At 41.9% G+C, this 23449-nt stretch overlaps 1 protein-coding gene across 4 annotated transcripts in view; it reads right to left on the bottom strand.

The window, feature by feature from the left end:
- Positions 1-16339: 16339 nt before the first annotated feature.
- The window catches only part of LOC117450026 (TOX high mobility group box family member 2-like), a 73731-nt gene continuing 66621 nt past the window's right edge, over positions 16340-23449 (bottom strand). For 3 of the 4 annotated variants that reach the window (XM_034087994.2, XM_034087997.2, XM_034087996.2), the window contains 4 exons: positions 21957-22037; positions 19677-20063; positions 18916-19055; positions 16340-18003 (listed from right to left, as the gene is read on the bottom strand). In XM_034087994.2, coding sequence (XP_033943885.1) covers positions 17970-18003; positions 18916-19055; positions 19677-20063; positions 21957-22037 — 642 coding nt within the window. In that variant the 3' untranslated portion in view covers positions 16340-17969. The remainder of the gene's footprint in view (positions 18004-18915; positions 19056-19676; positions 20064-21956; positions 22038-23449) is intronic. The other variant, XM_034087995.2, reaches the window with a different exon arrangement.

The raw sequence follows: 23449 nt of genomic DNA, 5'->3' as shown, positions 1-23449 counted from the left end.
GGGGAGCGGACATCGCTTGGCAGCCTGGGCAGATGAAACGAAGATGACATCTTCGTGCTCATCCGAGGCGGATAAGAGGAACTCAGAGGCATCCTCTTCATCCTCCTCCATATAATCCAGCTGTAGAACATCCTCCGCGGGTGGAACCACGGTGAGGTCCAGTTGGGAGCCCCAGCTTGACACAGCGCGGGGCTCCGCTCTCGCGGCTCTTGCCGCCACCGGGCCCCAGCCTGACACAGCGCAGGGCTCAATCTCCGCGGCGGTCGCCACCATGTCCCGATTGCCGGCCGGCGAATCAACGGACATGAAGGGGTCCCGTCCCGACAGGCTAGCTTGGCGCGCTAGCCGTCGGCGGAGGCTCTTGATGGTGAAGCGGGCACAATGCCCGCACTAACCGGGGGTATCGATAGCTTCCTGGGCGTGTTTCAGCCCAAGGCAGGATGAGCAGACCTGGTGTGAGTCCGTGCCCGAGATCCTAAACCCGCAGCCGCAGAGCCGAGCCTCCGACTCCTCTGGTGTGAGGGAAAGAAGGGTCCATCCTCGTTTGCCGGGTGTCGGCGCGGAGGGACAAGCTAGTAACAGGTTATGTTACCGAAAAAAATCCAACCTTATCGTTACTCCGAAAGGAAAAAACGACGGGGTAGATTTTTCTTTAAAAAATATGAACTGGTGTGTTAATATCTTTCTTATCTCCGTCTCCTCTGGTGTGAGGGAGAGAAGAGTCCGTCCCTGCTCGCCGTGGTGTCGGCGCGGAGGGATAAACTAGCAACAGGTATGTTACTGTTTGAAGAAAAAATCAAACCTTACCGTTATTTCGAAAGAAAAAACGGCGGGGAAGATTACAATATTAATTGGTGTGTTAATATTTGTTTAATTCTTTTGCAAAGCATAAAAGTAACCGGCAAGCTGTTGTGCGTAGACGGCTCTGCTAAGATTGTTCCCTAGTTTAGGTTTCATGTTATGTGTTTAGATAGGTTCCTGTTTTATTTTGATAGTCTTGTCATACCCTCATGTGTCTAAAGTACGTTTCCTGCCTTGTCTGTTTTCCCGCTGTTGTGATTGTCTAATTGTCTTCACCTGGTGTTGTCTGTCTATATATAGTTCTCGTCTTCCCCTGTCTCGTTGCCAGATTGTCTTGTGTGTTCCAAGCCTTCCAGCGTAAGAGCCTTTTGTCATTGTCCATAGAGTTATCGTCCATAGAGTTAGATTAGTGTATTAGTAGTTTTTGTTTTGTTGCTTTATGTATTCAGTGTGTTATGACCCGTCTACTAGTGATGGCGAGATGAAGCCTTATGAAGCTTTCTAGCTTTCCAGCCAATTGGTTCGCAAAAGGGTTCATCTCATGAGGCTTCATCATGGGCTTCATTTGAACACAAACCCCCTGTTGGTCAAAGTGTGTAAAACAGGCAGATTGGACATCTCAACAGTGTGCTGTATCTCATACCGAGTTCCCAATGAGTAAAGCCTTAGAATAACTCTAAACAACGAACATAAAATCATATTTTCATGTTAACAATATTTTATTTATTCCAGTTTAATGATTGTGATTGAAAAGCCTAAGGAGGCTGGTAAACATTGCAAATAGGGATTTGTATTCCTTAATAATATTCATAAACTTGTTGTAGCCTGAGAAAGGCTAAACCATATCAAAGAATACATTTATTAACTACATTATCTCATTTAGCTGTAGTTTTTGTAAACAACAAAAAATACGTATTGTTCAGTCGTTGAACCAGGGACCCTGCGGTCATGAGTCAACTGCTTTCTAGCTGAGCCACAGCACACACACTGAATCTCCTTGAAACCGCAAGATATGTATTCCTGTATTTATTGATGTTTTTATTCCTACATTTCTTTATGCTTGTATCTATTTATTATGACATGTTCCGACCGTGAGGGTCTGAGCTCTCTTGATTCCATCGTGTCCCCGGGCCCGCCGGGTACAGGAGGGGTAATATGGTTCTTCTTATTATACATCCATGGGTATTATGAGCGTTGTGGTTCAACGGTTCAACCGATCTGAATCGCTTCCTGAAGCAGTCACGTGGTATCGACAGGCAGCGAGGCTTCGTTTGTCATCGATGACGTCACTGGCCCAAAACGATACAAGCCTCGATACATGCTTCACAAAAAGCATCGGGGATTACTCGACACACGCTTCGAAGCCTCGGTGCAATACGTAACATCACTACTGTCTACATTAACAACTTTATTTTGATACTTTGTTTGTCTCTGCATCGTGCATTTGATTCCACGCCCTTGTACAGCTCTAACAGTACAATCTGGCCAAAACATGGAATTAGCAGATGCAGAACCAGTTAAAACAGCGATACGACTTCAGGGCGAACGTCTACCATCATGAGGAGAAGTTCTCTGTCATACACCAGGCAGTGAGGGACCTGGCGGAGCAGCAACATGGACTCCAAGCATCGGTCAACACTCAAATCAGCGACATGGCGGAGGCGGTGCATCGTGTGCTGGCACGCCTGGACGCCGGTGCCACTGCTCCGGCATTAACTGATGCTGCTGTCACCATAGATATATATAAACACTAGATGACTCACCCGCGCTGCTGGCCAATGGAGACCGACGTTGCCACTTGGCCGCCATCTTGCTACAGGCAGTGCTCTCATTCATAACATTATGGTTTACTATTTAAATAACCATAGCTTGTTCAATTTTCAACCAATTTTCAAACGGTTTGGTTTTTTATAAACATCAAAGATGTAGTTATGATACTGCATACTTATAATCATGGACTTTCATATGAAAATAACATTAATCAGATAAAGCAATAGCTACACACACACACAAGGTATTTATATTAAATATTTGCCGGTGTATATATTTCCATTTATTTTATTATATTGTCAATATTTAAAATAAATTATAAATAAATTATAAAATTAAAATACATTTATATTTTATGTATAAAAATCGGTCTCATGTTACCACTCTGTAAACCAAGAGTTGTTAATTGAGCAATGCCTTAGCTTGAAGAACAGGGACACAACTGTAGATCCTTTCTGACTGAGTGTGATCTACACTTTAAGTTAATGCCCTACATATATAGCTCTGATTATGCTCAGATTGCATTTATCATTTCTCATCTGTCCGGCCGTGCGGCTGCATGGGAGAAACATTCTGCAACTTGCAACTCTGTCTCTCAGTTCATCCACTCGTTTAAAAGAGTGTTTGCACATCACACACCAGCTGTAGAGAGCGCACAAAATTGTACATACATTCAGCAAAATCAACGCTGAGTGGCGGATTATGCAATTGAGTTCCGCACTATGGCTATTGATTGCGATTGGAATGATTCAAGGGACATATTTCGGAACGGACTATCAGAGAAAATTAAGGATCATTTATTGCTTATGGATCCTCCCACAGACTTGGAAAGTATGGTAGCGGCTGCTATTAAGATTGACAATCGCATATGTGAGAGAGATAGAGAAAGAAAGAAGACTGCCGTTTCGTCCAGCAGAACCAGAGGGTTGTCAACAGCTGTTCATCCTGTCCGGAGGACATCATTCGGCTCGTCACCTGCTTCAGAGGCCACAGCGCTCGGAGGAGCCGATGCAGCTCGGCAGGGCCAGAATCTCACCGGAGGAACGACGTCGCCGCCTAGTGGAGGCAAGATGTTTCTACTGCGGTCAACAGGGGCATCAACAAGCCATGTGTCCAGTAAAAGAACAGGCTCGCCGGTGAAAGGGAAGACACTGGTGAGCCAATCTGACTTTTTTGACTTCCCTCCACACACATTAACTCAAGTTATGCTATGTGACGGTAATCAGGTTATTGAACAGGGGGCACTTGTAGATTCTGGAGCCGATGAGAGTTAGCTCTTAGGCTTAAAAGAGCTAGCTCTTAGGCTTAACCTGACGTTGACGCCATTACCTTCGCCGTTAAAAGTGAACGCGTTAGATGGGCACCTACTATTCACAGTGACTCATTGCACCACACCTGTAAACATGACAATCAATGACACTCATGTTGAGAACATAGTTTTTCATGTGTTTAAATCAGCTCAACACACGGTCATTTTAGGTTACCCTTGGTTACTTTTGCACAATCCTGTCATTGATAGGAAAAGTACAAGAGTGTGGAATGTTGTGTAAACAGAAGTGTGTACACGATCAGAGTAAGTTGATACTGAGGAAGATCTCCACTTCTAAAGCAGACTGTCACAACGAACCTCTTTCTGACTATTTTTCTGATTACCCTGATTTATCAAAGGTCCCCACATGTTATCATGATCTAAAGGAAGTCTTTAGTAAATCTAGGGCGAGTGCACTACCACCCCATCGGCCTTATGATTGTGCTATAGACTTGTTGCCAGGATCCACGATTCCCAAGGGCCGTCTGTACTCCCTGTCAGCTACAGAAAAGGGGTCCATGAAGGATTACATCGACACCTCACTCAAGGCAGGGCTCGTCCGACCGTCTTCCTCTCCTGCCGGAGCGGGCTTCTTCTTTGTGAAGAAAAAAGATGGTTCTCTCCGTCCCTGCATCGATTACAGTCCACTGAATGACATCACAGTAAAAAACAGATACCCCCTCCCTCTCATTGACTCTGCTTTTGACCTATTGCAGGATGCTAAAGTGTTCATAAAACTGGATTTACACAACGCTTATCATCTGGTAAGAATAAGGGAGGGGGATGAGTGGAAAACTGGATTTAATACCCCAACAGGACATTACGAGTACCTCGTAATGCCTTTCGGGTTAACTAACGCCCCAGCAGTTTTCCAGGCGCTGGTCAATGATGTACTCAGGGAGTTTTTGAACCTGTTTGTCTTTGTGTATTTGGATGACATTTTAATCTTCTCTCCTGATAAGGAGACTCATGTGCAACATGTCCACCAAGTACTACAGCGCCTACTGGATAATCACTTGTTCGTAAGAGCAGAGAAGTGTGAGTTCCATGCATCAACTGTCTCATTCCTGGGGTTCATCATTTCTCCTGGACAAATCCTGATGGACCCTGCAAAGGTCAGTGCAGTGGCAGACTGGGCCACCCCCACCAATAGGAAGAAGGTACAGCAGTTTTTGGGGTTTGCTAACTTCTACAGACGATTTATTAGGAACTTTAGCTCTGTTGCTGCTCCCCTTCATGCACTGATCTTACCAGGGGTTAACTTTGTGTGGGGCCTCAGGGCCGAGGAGGCTTTTAATGAGTTAAAAAGAAGGTTTACCACAGCTCCCATACTGACTGTTCCTGATCCTCAACGACAGTTTGTTGTGGAGGTGGATGCCTCCAATGATGGGGTGGGGGCCATTCTCTCACAGAGAGCGGCTGGGGATCATAAGATGCATCCTTGTGCCTTTTTGTCTCGCAAACTATCTCCCGCAGAGAGAAACTACGACGTCGGAAACCGAGAGGTGTTGGCAGTCAAGATGGCTCTGGAGGAGTGGAGGCACTGTCTTGAGGGGGCGCCACAGCCATTCTTGGTTTGGACCGACCACAAGAACCTTCAATACATCCGCAAAGCTAAGAGGTTGAACTCACGCCAGGCCCAGTGGCAACTTTCTTTTAACCGTTTTGACTTTACATTGTCTTTCAGACCTGGGTCCAAGAATGGCAAACCTGACGTCCTCTCACGCCTCCATGACCCAGAGCCCATGGCCAAGGATCCAGAGCCAATCCTTCCACTCTCCCGTGTGGTTGGGGTGGTGACATGGCCTATAGTAGATCAGGTGAAACGTGTCAATGGCGAGGGCCGAAACCTAGTGGCTATCCATTGGACAGGCTATTTGTGCCTGAATCCATGCGGTCACAGGTTATTCATTGGTCTCACACATTACTGCTCACTTGTCATCCAGGGGTCAAGCGGACCGTATTCGTCATTCGACAGAGGTTTTGGTGGCCTTCCTTGGTTAAGGATGTCTCCGAATATGTGGCTGCCTGTGTAGTTTGTGCCAGGAACAAGACGTCATCAAAATCACAGATGGGACCGCTGCAGCCTCTCCCCGTTCCCAGCAGGCCCAGGTCTGACATTTCATTGGATTTTGTCACAGGTCTTCCTCCATCCAAGGGTAACACCACTGTCCTCACTGTAGTGGACAGGTTCTCTAAGATGGTCCATTTTATTGCCATGCCAAAGTTGCCGTCAGCTAAAGAGACTGCTCAGGCGTTATTGACTAATGTTGTCCGTATTCATGGTATTCCCAGAGACATTGTGTCGGATCGAGGTCCTCAGTTTTCCTCCAGGTTCTGGAAGGAGTTTTGCACCCTCCTGGGAGCGTCCGTCAGCCTCACCTCAGGTTATCATCCCCAGTCCAACGGACAGACGGAACGGCTGAATCAGGAGCTGGAGACGTGCCTGCGCTGCCTGGTTTCTCAGAACCCTGCAACCTGGAGCGAGCATCTGACATGGGTGGAGTATGCACGCAACTCTTTGCCCACCTCTGCTACCGGTCTGTCTCCCTTTCACTGTGTCTTTGGCTATCAGCCTCCTCTATTCTCAGAAACTGAGAAGGAGGTGGTGGTGCAATCTTCTCACGCCTTAGTCAGAAGATGCCACCATGTCTGGGCTGCAGCTCGTCAGGTCCTCCTGAGGAATTCGGCTCGGATGAAGACTGTGGCGGATCAACGGCGGGTGGCACCTACATACAGACCGGGGCAGCGGGTGTGGTTGTCCACAAAGGATCTGCCACTCAGGGTCTTGTCAAAGAAGCTCGCTCCAAGGTTTGTGGGTCCATTTCCTGTAATATAATCAATCCTGTATCTGTCCGTCTCTGTCTGCCCAGGTCACTACGGGTTCATCCAACGTTCCACATCAGCCGAATCAAGCCGGTTCTGGACAGTCCCCTGGTTCCACCCTCCAAACCCCCCCCCCCCCCCCGTGTTGTTGATGGCGGTCCGGTGTACTCTGTCAAACGTCTCCTGTCAGTGAGAGGTCGAGGTCGTCAATTTCTGGTTGATTGGGGGGGCTACGGTCCTGAAGAACGGTCCTGGGTCCCGTCCAGTTTTATCGTGGGCAAAGACTTAATCGAGGACTACTACAGGTGTCATCCGGAGGTCCCAGGGCCGTCAGGTGTCGTCCCTAGAGGGGAGGGTACTGTTGTGCGTAGACGGCTCTGCTAAGATTGTTCCCTAGTTTAGGTTTCATGTTATGTGTTTAGATAGGTTCCTGTTTTATTTTGATAGTCTTGTCTACCCTCATGTGTCTAAAGTACGTTTCCTGCCTTGTCTGTTTTCCCACGGTTGTGATTGTCTAATTGTCTTCACCTGGAGTTGTCTGTCTAGTATATATAGTTCTCGTCTTCCCCTGTCTCGTTGCCAGATTGTCTTGTGTGTTCCAAGCCTTCCAGCGTAAGATCCTTTTGTCATTGTCCATAGAGTTATCGTCCATAGAGTTAGATTAGTGTATTAGTAGTTTTTGTTTTGTTGCTTTATGTATTCAGTGTGTTATGACCTGTCTACATTAAAACACTTTATTTTGATACTTTGTTTGTCTCTGCATCGTGCATTTGATTCCACGCCCTTGTACAACCCTAACACAAGCGCCCGTCGACCGAATGTTAGCTTGGGTTCAGTCTGTGGACCGTTAAGCTAGCCCGGCTACTGATATTCGAGATGTGCTCTGAAGCGAGAAGAGGTGTTTCAATGACGCTGCGTCGTAGCACAAGCTACTTAAAGGGTGGGTGGATTCTCTGACGTAGAAGTCAAGATCACCAGCCAATCACAGGGTTCGTACGGGTGCTTGAAATCCTTGAAAATGCTTGAAATTTGACATGGTGTTTTCAAGGTTGGGAAAGTGCTTGAATTTTGGGAATGGTGCTTGAAATTGAGATAAAGTGCTTGAAAATGTAAATGCTTTACTTTTACAATAAATTGCTGTCTGACTGAATAGTTCGCTTTTTAGATTAAAGGAAAAGAATTGCTTCGCTTCTACATAAAACAGCTCCGCTGCGGCCTTCCCGCGCTATGCGCGAGACCTGCAAGTGTTTGTGTTACGTGTGACCTGGGCATTCTGATGAGAGTGATAGATGACTGTGTGCCAGGAGGCTGCCGTTTCAACGAGCGTTGGCTAGCAGAAGACAAATACAAGCCATGGCTAAGACGAGGGTCAAGCCCACGAGTAGCCTTCTGCAAAGTTTGCAACAAATAATGATGGGAGAGTCTGCACTGACGAGCCACATGAAAGGTACGCCGTAGAAGAGCATTTTAGGTTAGGCTAACGTTGCATGTTACGTTTGTTTAAGCTAACGTTAGCGAGCTGAATAGCGAACTCGATTGAGGGATAATAATAACAATTGCAGGGGACAATCATTTCAGAGGAGCGTTACAGTCGCCATCGTGTGGTGTTCAGAGGATGAAGCACTCACTGTTGTAATTCAACCCAGTCTCACTGCATTTCGTGTTATATAGTCACGAAATATAATTATTGATTCGACAGAGCGATTTTGAAAGCAATGTATTTCTACTGGTAGTATGTTTCGTGCCTAAACCAAATGTGACTTGCTCTATCAAAATCAGTCACATTGACCCGAAAACACATTTTCGTTTGTATTACTGGTCTGGGGGAAGCTCGCGAGTGTGTTTGTGTATTTTTGTGTTTGTGTACTGGGGAAACACTCACAATAAACACCGGCTGTTGTTATGCTTGCTGTAATGTTACATTAGTCCGTTCTCCGCTTGTAATTATGCCGAAGCTTCAAAGTTGTATTTATCATCTGAATTTGCCGAAACAAGTTTAATATTCTGAAAGCCAAGACTTTGTTTATTTGAAAACAGATAAAAACAAACTGTCTTTTATATAAAATTGAAGTATTATACAAGTAAAACAACATTTTGTTTCAATCCCATGTAATTGTAGAATGAACACAGTCTTCATTTGAAGATGTATAAGTCAGGACAGGTGTCTTGAGTAGTCAACATTACCTAAAATCATTGTGCACATTTGTAAATATTATTTTCCACTTGTTACCATTGTGAGTCTATTTCTATGCAGCTCTGCGTGATTTTGTGGCTACAATTCAGGCTAATACACTACCAGAGGTGGAGAAGTACTCAGATATTGTACTTGAGTAAAAGTAGAAGTACTCAGGTCTTGTAGTGAAATTATAAGTACTTAGATCTTGTACTTAGTAAAAGTAGAAGTACTCAGATCTTGTACTTGAGTGAAAGTAGAAGTACTCAGATCTTGTACTTGAGTAAAAGTAGAATTACTCAGATCTTGTACTTGAGTAAAAGTAGAAGTACTCAGATCTTGTACTTGAGTAAAGTAGAAGTACCAGTAGGAATACTCTGTTACAGTAAAAGTCCTGCATTCAAAATGTTCCTCAAGTAAAAGTAGAAAAGTATTCTCATCAAAATATAGTGAAAGACAGTAAAAGTAGTCATTGTGCAGATTGGTCCATTTCAGAATAATATATATGATATGTTTTATAATGATTGATCATCAAAGTGTTCTCAAAGCTGGTGAAGGTGCAGCTAGTCTGAATAACTTTGTATACTGCAGGATAGCTTGTGGATTTACTCCAGGTGGAACTAAAGTCTGATTCAACACTTGATTAGATTTCACATCATTCATCCACATCTGTGAAGTAACTAAAGGTGTTAAATACATGTAGTGCAGTAGAAGTACACCATGTACCACTGAACTGTAGTGGAGTAGAAGTACACCATGTACCTCTGAACTGTAGTGCAGTAGAAGTACACCATGTACCTCTGAACTGTAGAGGAGTAGAAGTACACCATGTACTTCTGAACTGTAGTAGAAGTACACCATGTACCTCTGAACTGCAGTGGAGTAGAAGTACACCATGTACCTCTGAACTGTTGAGGATTAGAAGTACACCATGTACCTCTGAACTGTTGAGGAGTAGAAGTACACCATGTACCTCTGAACTGTAGAGGAGTAGAAGTACACCATGTACCTCTGAACTGTAGTGAGTAGAAGTACACCATGTACCTCTGAACTGTAGTGGAGTAGAAGTACACCATGTACCTCTGAACTGTAGAGGAGTAGAAGTACACCATGTACCTCTGAACTGTAGTGGAGTAGAAGTACACCATGTACCTCTGAACTGTAGTGAGTAGAAGTACACCATGTACCTCTGAACTGTAGTAGAAGTACACCATGTACCTCTGAACTGTAGTGGAGTAGAAGTACACCATGTACCTCTGAACTGTAGAGGAGTAGAAGTACACCATGTACCTCTGAACTGTAGTGGAGTAGAAGTACACCATGTACCTCTGAACTGTAGTGGAGTAAAAGTACACCATGTACCTCTGAACTGTAGAGGAGTAGAAGTACACCATGTACCTCTGAACTGTAGAGGAGTAGAAGTACACCATGTACCTCTTAACTGTAGAGGAGTAGAAGTACACCATGTACCTCTGAACTGTAGTGGAGTAGAAGTACACCATGTACCTCTGAACTGTAGTGGAGTAAAAGTACACCATGTACCTCTGACTTGTGTTCACTGCCAACCTAAAAGTACCTCAACAATTAATCAATAATGTATTGAAAAGTTATTTGGCTGATTGTTTTATATCGGCTCAGCCAGGTTATATGGGAGGCCCAGTCTACGTACATATCACTCATTTTGAAATATTAAACTTAGTTTTATTTTCTTTAATTTTTCATCCTCATGTAGAATGCTATCACGAAACACACATGTGGTTGTTTATAGCATAAAGAACATCTGATTTAATGTGAGGTAGGGAAATATTCATTTGAGTATGTGTATATAAATATGTAATTTACAACAGCTGTAAGATGCTTGACAAGCTGGAAAATGCACCTTGAAAATGCTTGAAAAGTGCTTGAATTTGACTTTGGAAAAGGTGTAAGAACCCTGCAATCAGGATTGGCGTAATGAGATTGATGCTTCTGTTTGCATACGCGGTGAGGCGCATCCCATAGTGAGACATCGAACGGAGTGTTATGAATGAGAACAAGCAATCCCACGACACGAGAGAGCCTTTAAACACATATGGATGTTTCACAAGCATGATTTTAGTCAGAATGTCGTAAAGCAGCTGTATCATCTCAGCCATCAAGTGTTTGGGTAGTGATCTGTATGAAATGCTCTGTCCTCTGTTGTATGTCGTGTCTTGTTTATATGCTGACAGACAATGGTGCTGCCAATGCCTGTGCTGTAAGGAGAGTTCATTTCCGTTTGAAAAGGAAATGAGATAGTAGCAGTACTGATAGAGACAATATTAGGGATGGCAGATTGGACAGGCAAGGAGCTAATATTGTTCAAGTGACGTATAGTGTATTTTGATACCTTCTGCAAAAATGTACGGCATCAAAAAGAGAATTGACTTGGAATACCAAACTATGGCATGCTAAAATATGCAATTGGAAGTAGTATGTTGAAAAATCTGAAAAAAACGACACAGTATAATGTACAAAATCTGAAAAATGTCAAAGTATAGTATGTCAAAAATATCAGAAAGTGACAATGTAGTATGAAAAAAATAAATAGTATAGTATGTCGAAGAAATTCATAGTATAATATGTCGAAAATATAAAAAATGTTGTATAGAAAAAAGTAATAGTATAGCATGTCAAAAAATTGTCAGAAAAAGGTCATAGTATAGTACATATAGGTATGTCGAAAAAAAGTCATGGTATGTCGAAGATATCAGACAAAAATACATAGTATAGTATGTTGAAAAAAGTCATAGTATAGTTAGTATATCAAAAAATCTGAAAAAAGTCATACCTCGAAGTAATCTGAAAAAAGTCATATAGAATGTCGAAGTAATCTGATAAAAAATAAATAGTATAGTATTCTACATACTATCCTTTTTATTTTTTCTCAGATTACTACATGACATGATCTATTTCTACAATAGATCATGTCATGTATGTCGAAAATATTTTAAAAAGAACATAGTATAGTATCTCGAAAAAAAGTCATATATCAGAAGAAAAGTCATAGTATGTTGAAAAAAAAGTCACAGTATAGTATATAAAATATATCAGAAAAAAGTACAGTATGTCGGAAAAAAGTCATAGTATAGCATGTCGTAATCATCATAAAAAAGTCACAGTATAGTATGTCGAAAATATGAAATAAAGAACATAGTATGTGGAAAATATATATATATAAAAAAAGTATAGTATATCAAAACTTCTGCAAAAATCCGACATATATATAGTATAGTAGTACATAGTACTATGTTGCAAATGTATTATCTTTTCAATTTACACACGGCATCTATTGCACGTCTGTCCGTCCTGGGAGAGGGATCCCTCCTCTGTTGCTCTCCCTGAGGTTTCTCCCATTTTTCCCTTTAAACTGGGTTTTCTTCGGAAGTTTTTCCTTGTACGATGTGAGGGTCTAAGGACAGAGGGTGTCGTATTGTCATACTGATATTCTGTACACACTGTGAAGACCACTGAGACAAATATAACATTTGTGATATTGGGCTATATAAATAAACATTGATTGATTGATTGATTGACAGGGCTTCTCAAACTCCGGACCAAGGTCCGGATCCGGACCGAACTGCAAATCAATCCGGACCGAAACCTGTGTCCCATTTATAAAAAAAAATAATTTCTGATTCTGATGTAAATTAAAGTGGACCTATTATGCTATATTGGACAAATATATTACCTATAAAAACATGTCTGTTAAGTTTTTTGCTTAAAAAACCAAACAGATCACCCATTGTAGCCATGCCTCATACTGCTCATACCCCTCTTTTGCAGCCCTGTTAGAGAAACGCAGATTTTGGGTCCTTAGCTTTAAAAAAAAAAAAAGAGGAGGCGGAGCTAATGCCTGATCAGAATTCTACCGGAGATAAAGTTAAATTCTGCTGTGATAAAACGCCATCCTGTTCTAAACCACATCAAATATTATTTCTGAAACAGTATGGAGCTCAAATGCTTTTTCTCTTGCAGGTTTATCACAAGGTGAGTTCCTTTTTTTATTTCCTGCTTTTTAAACACGTGCTCTACAGTACAGGGCCCTTTCTCATTTCTCGAACTCCCCTCCTCGACTCCCCTCCTCGACTCCTATCCTCGATACTTAGTCCCGCCCACAGGAGATGCGAGCGGAGGAGCCGAGGAGGGGAACCGAGGAGAGAGGAGGGGAAGCAGCAGGCGGTTAGAGAAATGAGAACTCCTCTCCTCTGAGCGGTCATTTTAAAGAAACGTCCATTAATGATGACAGAAGGCACAGCAGCCCTCTGTCTGATGGAGAGATGTGTTCATGATGACTTATATATTTACTTTGATTCATTCACAGTGCGGTATAATGAGACAATAACAGGCTACAGATGCGGACACGCACACACACATATATAGGTATATATTTATATAAATATATACAATTTCAGAATCAAACAGAGCACTCATAATAACGTAACACTATCAGAGACTGGATATATCCCCCCCCCCCCCCCCCCCCCCCCCCCTCTGGTCGCTACAATGAGGGAAATAAATTACGGGCCAAAAGTTGTATTTACAATTAAAAGTAAGCAGAGGACACCAAACCAACTGAGACCTGTCTGTCCGCTGCACACACACGCACATACAGCTCCTAAAACAGGCTACAGCCGTTGTGTATTTGATTGTGAAGCACTAAATGGTTTTAGAAAAATATCGACTCTTTGTTTGTAGATATCTACTAAACTACAGCAAATACAGAGAGTAATGTAGGCCTGTTATACTGAGTGATATATATTATACACACTGCTCTGCTTTCTGCACGGACCGCAGCTGTTCTCACTGTAAACATCGCGTCGCGATGAAAGCAGTTAATAAAATAATATCCAGGGGATGCATGCAGAGCTGTCATTGGCTGAGATAAGTCCGGCCGTGCGTCACGACTCTTTGAAACATCTCTGTTGCCGGAAATGCATCCATGAAGGAGCCGTGGAGGACCCATCAGTGTATCCTCGGTTATAGCTCCTCCAGAGAGCCTCCTCGATGCTCGGTCCTCGGTCCTCGAAGTGCATTTAGAGAAATGAGATGTCCTTCAACATGGCGTGCTAAAATTCATTTCCGGGTCACTACCGGAGGACCGAGGAGTCGAGGAGGGGGATTTGATGAAATGAGAAAGGGCCCAGGTTAGCTCTGAGTGTTAGCGAGGCTTGCTAATGTCAACAAAGACGAGATTACACCCAAAACACGTCAGGCATTATTTCTGATAGCAATTTTCTGTGGGTCCTCTGCCGATTTGACGTCAGATCGGCAGCAAATCTGTATCCGCTCGTTGTACCCCTGTGAGAGGGTTTTATTTTCTGACGCTGCGTGAGTTCCCCGATGCACCAGGGACACATATTTATATATAAAAGACATCACAAAGTGCATTTTGCATGATAAGTCCCCTTTAATGTATATTTTCTTGTGTCTGACGCATTGTGAGAATGAACGTGCATATATATTTACTTGTGTGTGCGAGCGTGACACGCATTGCAGACCGCAAGTTAACCGCACGTTTACCTTGACTTTCTAATGCTTCTTCTTATGCCATTTTTGCCGAGGTTCAAGGCATTGGCTACAGACAAACAGTGCAATTTCTCCCATTAGTTCAAGCCATCATACTGCATGTATTGAATGTGTGTGTGTGTGTGTGTGTGTGTGTGTGTGTGTGTGTGTGTATACACAGGGGCGCCGTTTACCGACAGGCAAGTGCTTGGACCAGAAGGGGGCCCCCAAATAAAGTAGATTAATCCAATCCAATCCAACTTTATTTATATAGCACTTTAAAACCTCAAGACCAAAGTGCTGTAGCCTACAGAGAGATACATAAAATATAAAATCACTGGCATTGATGCGGACCATTGACCTTGTATAAAATTCACAAGTGGACCTCAAAAAAAAAGTTTGAGTACCCCTTGTATAGTATGTCGAAAATATCAGAAAAAAGTCATAGTATAGTATGTCGAAAAAAAGTAATAGTATAGTATGTCGAAAAAAACAACAACAACATAGTAGCCTATAGCATGTCAAAATATCAGAACAAAGTCATAGTATACACTAGTAGTAGTATAGTCGTGTATACTATGTTCCTTTTTTTCATATTTTCGACATACTACGTAGTATGTCGGAAAAAAGGAACATAGTATCGTATGTCGAAAAAAGTAATACGCATGTCGAAGAAATCTAATAAAATGACATAGTGTACTATGTTGAAAAAAAGTCATAGTTTAGTGTGTAGAAAATATCCGAAAAAAGTCCTAGTGTAGTATGTTGAAAAAAAGTCATAGTATAGTATGTTGAAAATATCAGAAAAAAGTCATAGTATGTCGAAATTAAGTCATAGTATAAACATATTCACAATATCAGAAACAACAACATATAGAATGCCATACACATTAACAGTATAGTATGTCTAAACGAAATGAAAAAAATAAAATTGTAAAGCTTGTGACTGCACGTCCACAGCAGATGGCGACAGAGGAGCATCAGAAGGAGAACAGGAGCGGCCCAGTCCAGTCCTCACTGCATCAGTCAGCCGTTACAGTGTTCATAAAACATCGATCATTAAAGCTATATGAAACAATATTTTTAGTTTTCCTCTCCATGCTTTGGCATTAAAAGTATATCCTGCTGCTTAAATCCATTTTAAGGGTACTTTTGCAATTCCCCTTCTTTTGACGCCTACAGAGTAATACATTCACATCTGAAACCTGCGCAGGAATTGTACAGCTGTTTAATAAATATAGTTATGACGATTGAAGAACCTTTGATGCATTTTATTGTCATTAAAGCATATCAGTATTATAAAACGAGTAAGTAATTGAGCTGAAACAGAGTGATTCTTTGCGGTTTGTAAATGAAAAACGATGTGGTAGGTTTTCCTAATAAACTCTAGGGGGCACTGCGTCATCATCAAGGAGAAAGTGAGAGAGAGGCTGAGTGAGAGAGAGATGGGAGAGGGAAGAGGGAGGGGGAGAGCAAAAGAGAGGGGGGGAGGGATGATAGATTCCATTTCTATTCTACCTTTAATCCAAGTGTGAAATTCATAAGTAAAATGCAGTCCTATTTTTCTTCTCATGTAGTTCTCTGAAAGGCCGTACTGCGGCATCAACGCTGAGTTTCATCCTCACACCTTTACCCGAAAACACAACCAGCGGGCTAAAAATGTTTGCTTGATATACTTTATTGATCATGTCTTTTTTTATGAAAAGAAAGGTAAAGAGTAAACTGTGGAAAGGTTAGAGTTTAATAAAGGTATGGAAGCCCTCAACTCCAGGTGACAGCGGTCACATTAACTTTTGTACAACTTCAAAGATAATTCTCCTTATTACCGTCAGACATATGCAGCCTAGTGCAGCTATTGGGTGCTACTTATCATATAACTAATGAATGTGTTCAGAGTCAGAAACCAAATTATAAAAAAACTAGAGACACTCACATTAATTTCTCCACTTTAAACATTTTATTACAGACAAAAGAAAACAAAATAAGTATTTGTGACACAAAATGAATCTAATGCTGGTACACTGGTCCTGCACCAATAACCATTTCTGAAAAAAATATTTATTATTCTAATAACTATGTTGTTTGATCAATAATAATAATAATAATAATAATAATAATAATAATGCACCCTGATCAAAATAAGCCAAAAAATGTTACTTCATATCATTCATAAATAGATGTGAAACCTGCAACCAAATTAAATAGAATGACCATATTGTAAAACATATGATATTCAACAAAGAAAATGGGTTCTCTCATCACTGGCTTTTTACAAATTAAAGAAGTACATTTGGCAGGTTTATACACAAACTTAAAATATCTACTCCCATGACTGTTCCTCCGAAACGCAAATCCTGCTACAGTGAAAAAACAAAATATCTTCAGAATTTTTTTTCTTCACAAAAAATGATAAAGATGAGTTCAACACAATTCTAAAACACCTAATAAAACTAGTCAAAAACTTTAAAACCCACTGTTATGTTTTTTTTTTCTTTAGTAACATTTCACATTTAAGCAACTTTTTTTGTATTCACCTGTACAAGTGGTGTCAGGACTACGGGTAGGTGGACAGGGTTACAGGTGGGGGCGGTCCTTATTGACCGAGAGTAGGAGGAGCTAAAAGGAGAGGTATCAACCTTTGACCCCTACAGTTCTGTAACGTCCTGAGGCCATGTGAAGAGAGTGACACTCTCTATCAGAGCTTCACCAGTTAAGAAGGAAATGGAGAGTTTTACAGTCTCTGCATTTCTCTCTCGTTTGGAGAGAAACAAGACCAGTGAACACAGTTTCAACACAACTTTTAGTGTGTGTATTCCCTCACTGAATCCACCTGCAAGAAAATCACATAACCAAACACAAATAATGTTTAAAACAAAAGAAAGCAAGGGACTGCAGCTAAATACACACATAAGAGGGATCCATTTTGGTGATATTTACAATCACTCTGTGAGAAATAAAGGAAAAGAGGGAGTCCTTTAATAGGGGCGAGGATGATTTACAAATGTCTTAAGTGTAAGTGACTATCTTCATTATAATTTCACTTTGCTTTTACTCAGTCGGGTGTTTCAGTCTGTCCTGAAGTACATCCACCCCTGCTGAGGCGACTATATTCTATATTCCTGCATTAGCTTTTCTACCCGAGACCCCTATGCTTTGAGTATGCTTAGAGCATTTCATCTCCCCATTGAGGCCAGTCCATGGCAAACACAGAGTAATGGAGTGAAGAAGAAAGAGAGCATCTTAAAAAAATGAGAAGACTTTTTTTTGGTCTTCATTTCCAGTATGTTGGCATGAGCTTAACTTACTGCCCTCGCAAAAAACGGAAAGTTCACTGATAAGTAAAAAAGCAACAAAAAAAGCAAAAAGCAAGAGAAGTGCCCCAAGCTTCTGGCCGATCTAAGTGCTTGGCAAATAGGTGATGTTACTGTAGCAGTCTTTGGGATTTTCGAAATCCGTCACAAAAAGAAAAAAAAAGAAAAAGGAAATGGTGTAGAAGCAGATACATCGATGACGTTGTTATGGTGGAAAGCTCCCTGGAGTCTGACATTTGGAGGTCTTTCAACTTCAAGTGAGGTAGAGAGGCTTGTCCCGACCACTGCTGGAGGAGAAGAAACTGTATTAATGTATGTCTGGATACAAGTGAAAACAATGATCGACTAGTTGTATTTCTGTTTATCCTATATTTCACCAGGAAATCCCAGTGAGATGATGAAATCTAATTCCAGAAAGACAGGGCTAAGAAAGAAGCTCAAAAAAATAAAAGCTGTCGACAAACAGGAGACATCAATTAGTATAAAGAAAACTACAAAAGTCAGAATTTGCAGTTAACTTCGTACTCAAAATGTCAAATACAGAGTCTGTTCTACAGTTATCTTAACTGACACACTGGAAATAATTCAGAACGCTCCAAAATTACAAACTACTATGATCTGACACTGAGGGAAAAGGTTTAAGCAAAGACTCAATCGACTTCAAAGAGCATCAAACATGATTTGACCCAGGCCTGATCCCATTTGACATACAGATGAATCAGCTCTAAATACAGGAGATACTGACTTCCAGCACTGCTGCCTCTCGGAATAGAAACACCAGTTTCAGGTGCGAGAGAAAATAGCATTCATCTTGTACCTGCTTGAATAGCTTGATTCAATAAGGCAACGTGTGCTGAGCGAAACACAGGGAAACTTAATTGGATGTCACACTTTTTTTCCAAGCTCGGAAATAGCATTGTTCTACCGCTGCATTACTCATTTGAATTTCGAGAGGATGCTTTTCTTTAGCAGAGAAATCACCGTTTATGATTAATACTGTCTGAGTGTGAAGTGGTTTAGAGCAGCTCATTTGGAAATTGAGTAACTGTCAGACAACTACTTAATATTCTCAATAATCAAATGTCCTGCATTTGATTTATTCTAGACCATCTTTTCATGGCTACCTTAATGTTATTTCTTCTTAACCATCATGTCCATTTTACATCATTCATAAGTACCACACACTGTGATGAGCTCACCCGCAGTGGTTGGGTCCACAGTCCCGGTTGCAGTACTCGCTGTCCCAGTCAGGGTTCTGGCCATGCACCGGGTTAGGGGCCCCTGGAGACTGTGAGCCCCCGACACTGTTCTGGTAATCAGCCTGAATATGGGAGAATCCCTGTGGATCGGAGAAGAGTGGGGAAAAAATGGTTAAATCCTTCCAGCTTTGAGATGGCCAGCCATTAGAGTTTGCTGAGGCATGAGACTGTATAAGGCCAAATGTTGTCAATGGTCTGTATCAGTTGATTTTGAGTTTAGTGAGTATGAAACAGGCTGTCCATTTAATCTTATATTTGCAACCTCCTGCTGGAATCGAGATTATAGACTCAGAGAGAAAGGGTAGTTGATACAGTATTTGGGTTGTTTCTCACTAAATAAGTAAAACATATGTAACAAATATATTTTTGTAAGACTCCTTTGTCCCTCTTCATTGCTTCATGCATGACTGTGGCTTGTTATACAGTACAAATATATTAAATTGAGTTTTTTCTCATTCTTTCTGATACTGATACAAACAATAAATACAAAAATAAGGCTTTAGAGTATGACATCAAAAACACAACAGGAAACAAAGGATACGTATGTTAATGTTTATAGGTAAATAGCAATAATAATTGGAATAAAATAATAATAAAAGTTCATGTCATTTCAGGTGATCAGTTACATTCTGCGCTTTAGCAGATGTGTTTCATCACATCCATGTTTCAATTTTTTTCATTTTGATAATGGCCACACCAACCTGTTGGCCAAGAGGAGGGGAATGCAGCCCCATTTGGTGTGAGATGATTGGCTGCGACTGCTGCATGCGGATTGGCTGGTTGAGCAGGGAGCTCTGATGCAGGGAGAGTTGGGCGTGGGGGTGCAGAGGTGGGCTGATCTGGAAGGGAGATGGGGGAGAGGCACTCATGCTGGGGCGCAGCATCTGGGACTGGCTGAGGGTCTGGGCCAGGGTGTGGCGGGGGGGCCCTGCGTAGCTCTGGAGGTCTGACAGGGGGAAGGAGCCCGGCGGGCCCAGGTAGGGTGAGGTGGGCTGGGGGGGAACACTGTACAGGGGCTGCTTCGGCGGCAGCATGTGGGAGGACTGGCTGGTTTGCTGGGCACTTTTTGGTTCAGGATCATTGTATGTCTGTGGATGATAAAAACGGAATGTTATTAAGATCCCTTTCAATAATAAAAATGTAAATCACATTCATTATCATTCATCAAGCTTGGATCACAAAACATCTATGCTTTAGTTTTTTAATAGAGGCATCCATTACACCATTATACCTTTTTTCTTTTTAGTGTAATGGATGCTGCTATTAAAACAAATGTAGCCCTGCATATTCAAAGGAAGCTTCGCTGCTTACTTTACTGTAGTTATATCAGTTGACAACTAAAGTGTATTTGCTACAACAGCAGCATGGATAACCAAGGAATTACTTTCTGCCCTTACTTTTTGTTGGACTGGGAAATTTGCTTATTCACTTTCTTGCTGACAGTTAGAGAAAAAGATCAACAGAGTCCGGCAAGCTGTTACCCCGTTTCCTGTATTTTTGCTAAGCTAAGCTAACAGTCTTTCGGCTTCAGCTTGTAACAAACCGACATGAAAGTGGTTAAAATATTCCTATCTAACTCTCTGCAAGAAAGTCATTTCTCACAATGTTCAACTTTTCCTTTAAAATTATCAACAGTCAAACGTTATAATGACAAATCGTTATATTTGAGAAATATGAGTATAACACCAAGGTGTGCTTTAAAAGAAAACCCCAAACGTCACCAAAATCACCCAAACTTGACCTTTAACTTGTTTTTGGACAGTACCACTTTGAGCAGGTGCAGCACCTACAACATACCCCCCTACTCCACCCGTCCCACCCTCTACAGGCCCCTATGATAAGATGTCAGATTGCTCATCTCCAGCCATCAGTGTTGATTAGAACGTAATGGAGCCCATTTGTATGAATAGGGCTAGGCTGGGGTAATGATCAATAGACACCTTGACAGATAGATGGGAAAAGCACACACACAGACACACAAATACACACACACACAAATACACACACACACACACACACACACACACACACACACACACACACACACACACACACACACACACACACACACACACACACACACACACACACACACACACACAAATACACACACACACGCACACACGCACGCACGCACGCACGCACACACACACACACACACACACACACACACACACACACACACACACACACACACACACACACACACACACACACACACACACACACACACACACACACACACACACACACACACACACGGGATCACAGGCAGAGAAATGAGGCTGTTTGCCTGCAGAACAAATGGAATGACAAAAGGAATCTTCCCCTCACTACATTGTGTGTTGTTAATACAAGACGGCACTACAAAATGCAATCCGAAGCCCTCCTCCTTGCCTTTCTATATTCCCAGTGCTACTATGCTGGTGCATACAAGACGCCATCATTCACTTGAAGAAAAAGGGATGTCATAGATCTAAATTAGCAGGACGGTGTCAGCAGAGGAAACGGCAGAAAAGCCTATGATTGCTTGTATTCATTCGGATGTACTTCCTGTTGTAGATGATGAGATGGAGGAAATCGATGATCTAACACATGACACAGGTGTCTGTTAGTGTAAGATCCATTCAGGGTTTGAATTTTCTAATGATACATATAAACAACCTGATATTATGAATAGCCTGTGAGGGCGACATTTATTTTCTACCCTCAATCTTTCCTAGATGTGTTGGCCATATGCTTCTTCTGACCCCTCCCCCAACTACATCACCATACAAACTACAATCCCCAACCCCCAACATCTGCACTCTATGGAAATCAGGTATTGTTCCAAATACGGCCTGCTCTTTTGCATCAAGTCCCCCCCCCCCTCCCCACCACCTTCACCTCATCCCATGGAAGCCCCGCCCAGCCCATTAGCAGGGATTTTCCATCCAATCCATCATCAGTTTTAGCCAGGGTCTGTGTGTCATAAGCGTTACCTTGGAAACCAGACTGGCTCGGTACGCGGCCAAGGCTTTCAGGTACTCTTTCTTAGCCGCCTCGGTTTTCCTCTTGTACGCCTGTGAAGAGAGAGAAAAAAAAATCAAAATGATGGGCTTCGGGTGAGAGGAGAGGTTGACATGCTCATAAATGTGCAGACACACATGTCTCTCAAAGCACACACACATACTTTGTATCTAACACTTTCTTAAACACATCACCCACACACACACATGCCCTTAATGTTTCCCTTTCCATCAGAACCAATGGTACAGAACACCTCCATTTCCTCATCACAGCACTAAAACTCCCTCATCTCAATGTGTCTCCATCTATCGTAGCAACACATCATTTCCATTCCAATCCACCTAGAGAAATGAACTGGAACTTTCTCCCTCTCCTCTCCTCCCCTCCCTCCTCCCTTTCTCTCTTTAGCACGACAATAACGCTCCTATCAGCATACTGACATTAGTGATACTCCAGAATGGCTGTTGTCATTTGGCACATTAGGATGCTATTCCTGCCTGTATATGAGTGTTGTTCGAAAGTGCCTTCCATATTGTTAGTGTGATATAGGAACCTCTTTTGTCATACCACTAACTGCTGATGCTGTGTTAGAGTGTGTTTGCATACGAATGTGGGCTTATATGGATCTACAGTTTTGCATGCAGGTATTTTTTCCAGGTATTGTCAGTGTAGGATGTCAAGTGTTTGAAAATGGGGGTATTAGCTATAAGGGCTATATGCAAAATTATGTCTATTATGCAAAGCAAAAGCGAGAGAAAAGTGGGTTTTGTGAGTAGTAAACCAAAGTTTGCATTCCTGTCGGGCTGGAAATTACAAAAAAGCCCTAGTGCTGATACCAAAATAGATTATTTGATCAATACTTTACACTTGGACACATTTGTTTATTTCTGCTAAGCCTTACTTTGGCAAAGGAAGCTTTACCTTAATACCTTTTGCTTAATTAAAGAGGGCAAAACTGGTAAAACTCAAATGTATGAAAGAAAGTATCTTATAAAAGACAGTAATTGCTAAATTGATAATGCCAGCTTTTGTTACTTGGTGCTACGAACACATTTAGTTTCACGCCTATTTTGTGTGCTTGGTGTGTCTGCCAGAAAAGCTAAGCTCTGTAAGATGCAATTTGGAAAATATGGTGCTTTAAATATACGGAATATAGTGGAATACTGTCTTTACACAGTATCCTTTGTTAAAAATAAACCTTCCTCATCCCAAGAGAATTGCTGATAGCCAGAGAAGCTATAAACTCTTGTTTCTCTTGGACCTTAAAAGATCATGACCTCCTGTAACTCGTCATAATTTCCTTAATTTGAACTGCAGAGCTGGAGTTGACATTACATAGCTACAAAAACAATAGACTACTCTTCCTGGATAGCCAAGATGCCCTTCAGCTAAATCCAAGGACATGACAATGGTGAGGGGGGATCACTAATTCTGTATTCTAGGCAGGATCAAAATAGCAGGCGAG

Source organism: Pseudochaenichthys georgianus, chromosome 7, assembly GCF_902827115.2.
Source record: "Pseudochaenichthys georgianus chromosome 7, fPseGeo1.2, whole genome shotgun sequence".
NCBI lineage: Eukaryota > Metazoa > Chordata > Actinopteri > Perciformes > Channichthyidae > Pseudochaenichthys > Pseudochaenichthys georgianus.
This window is presented reverse-complemented; position numbering and strand designations above follow the sequence as displayed.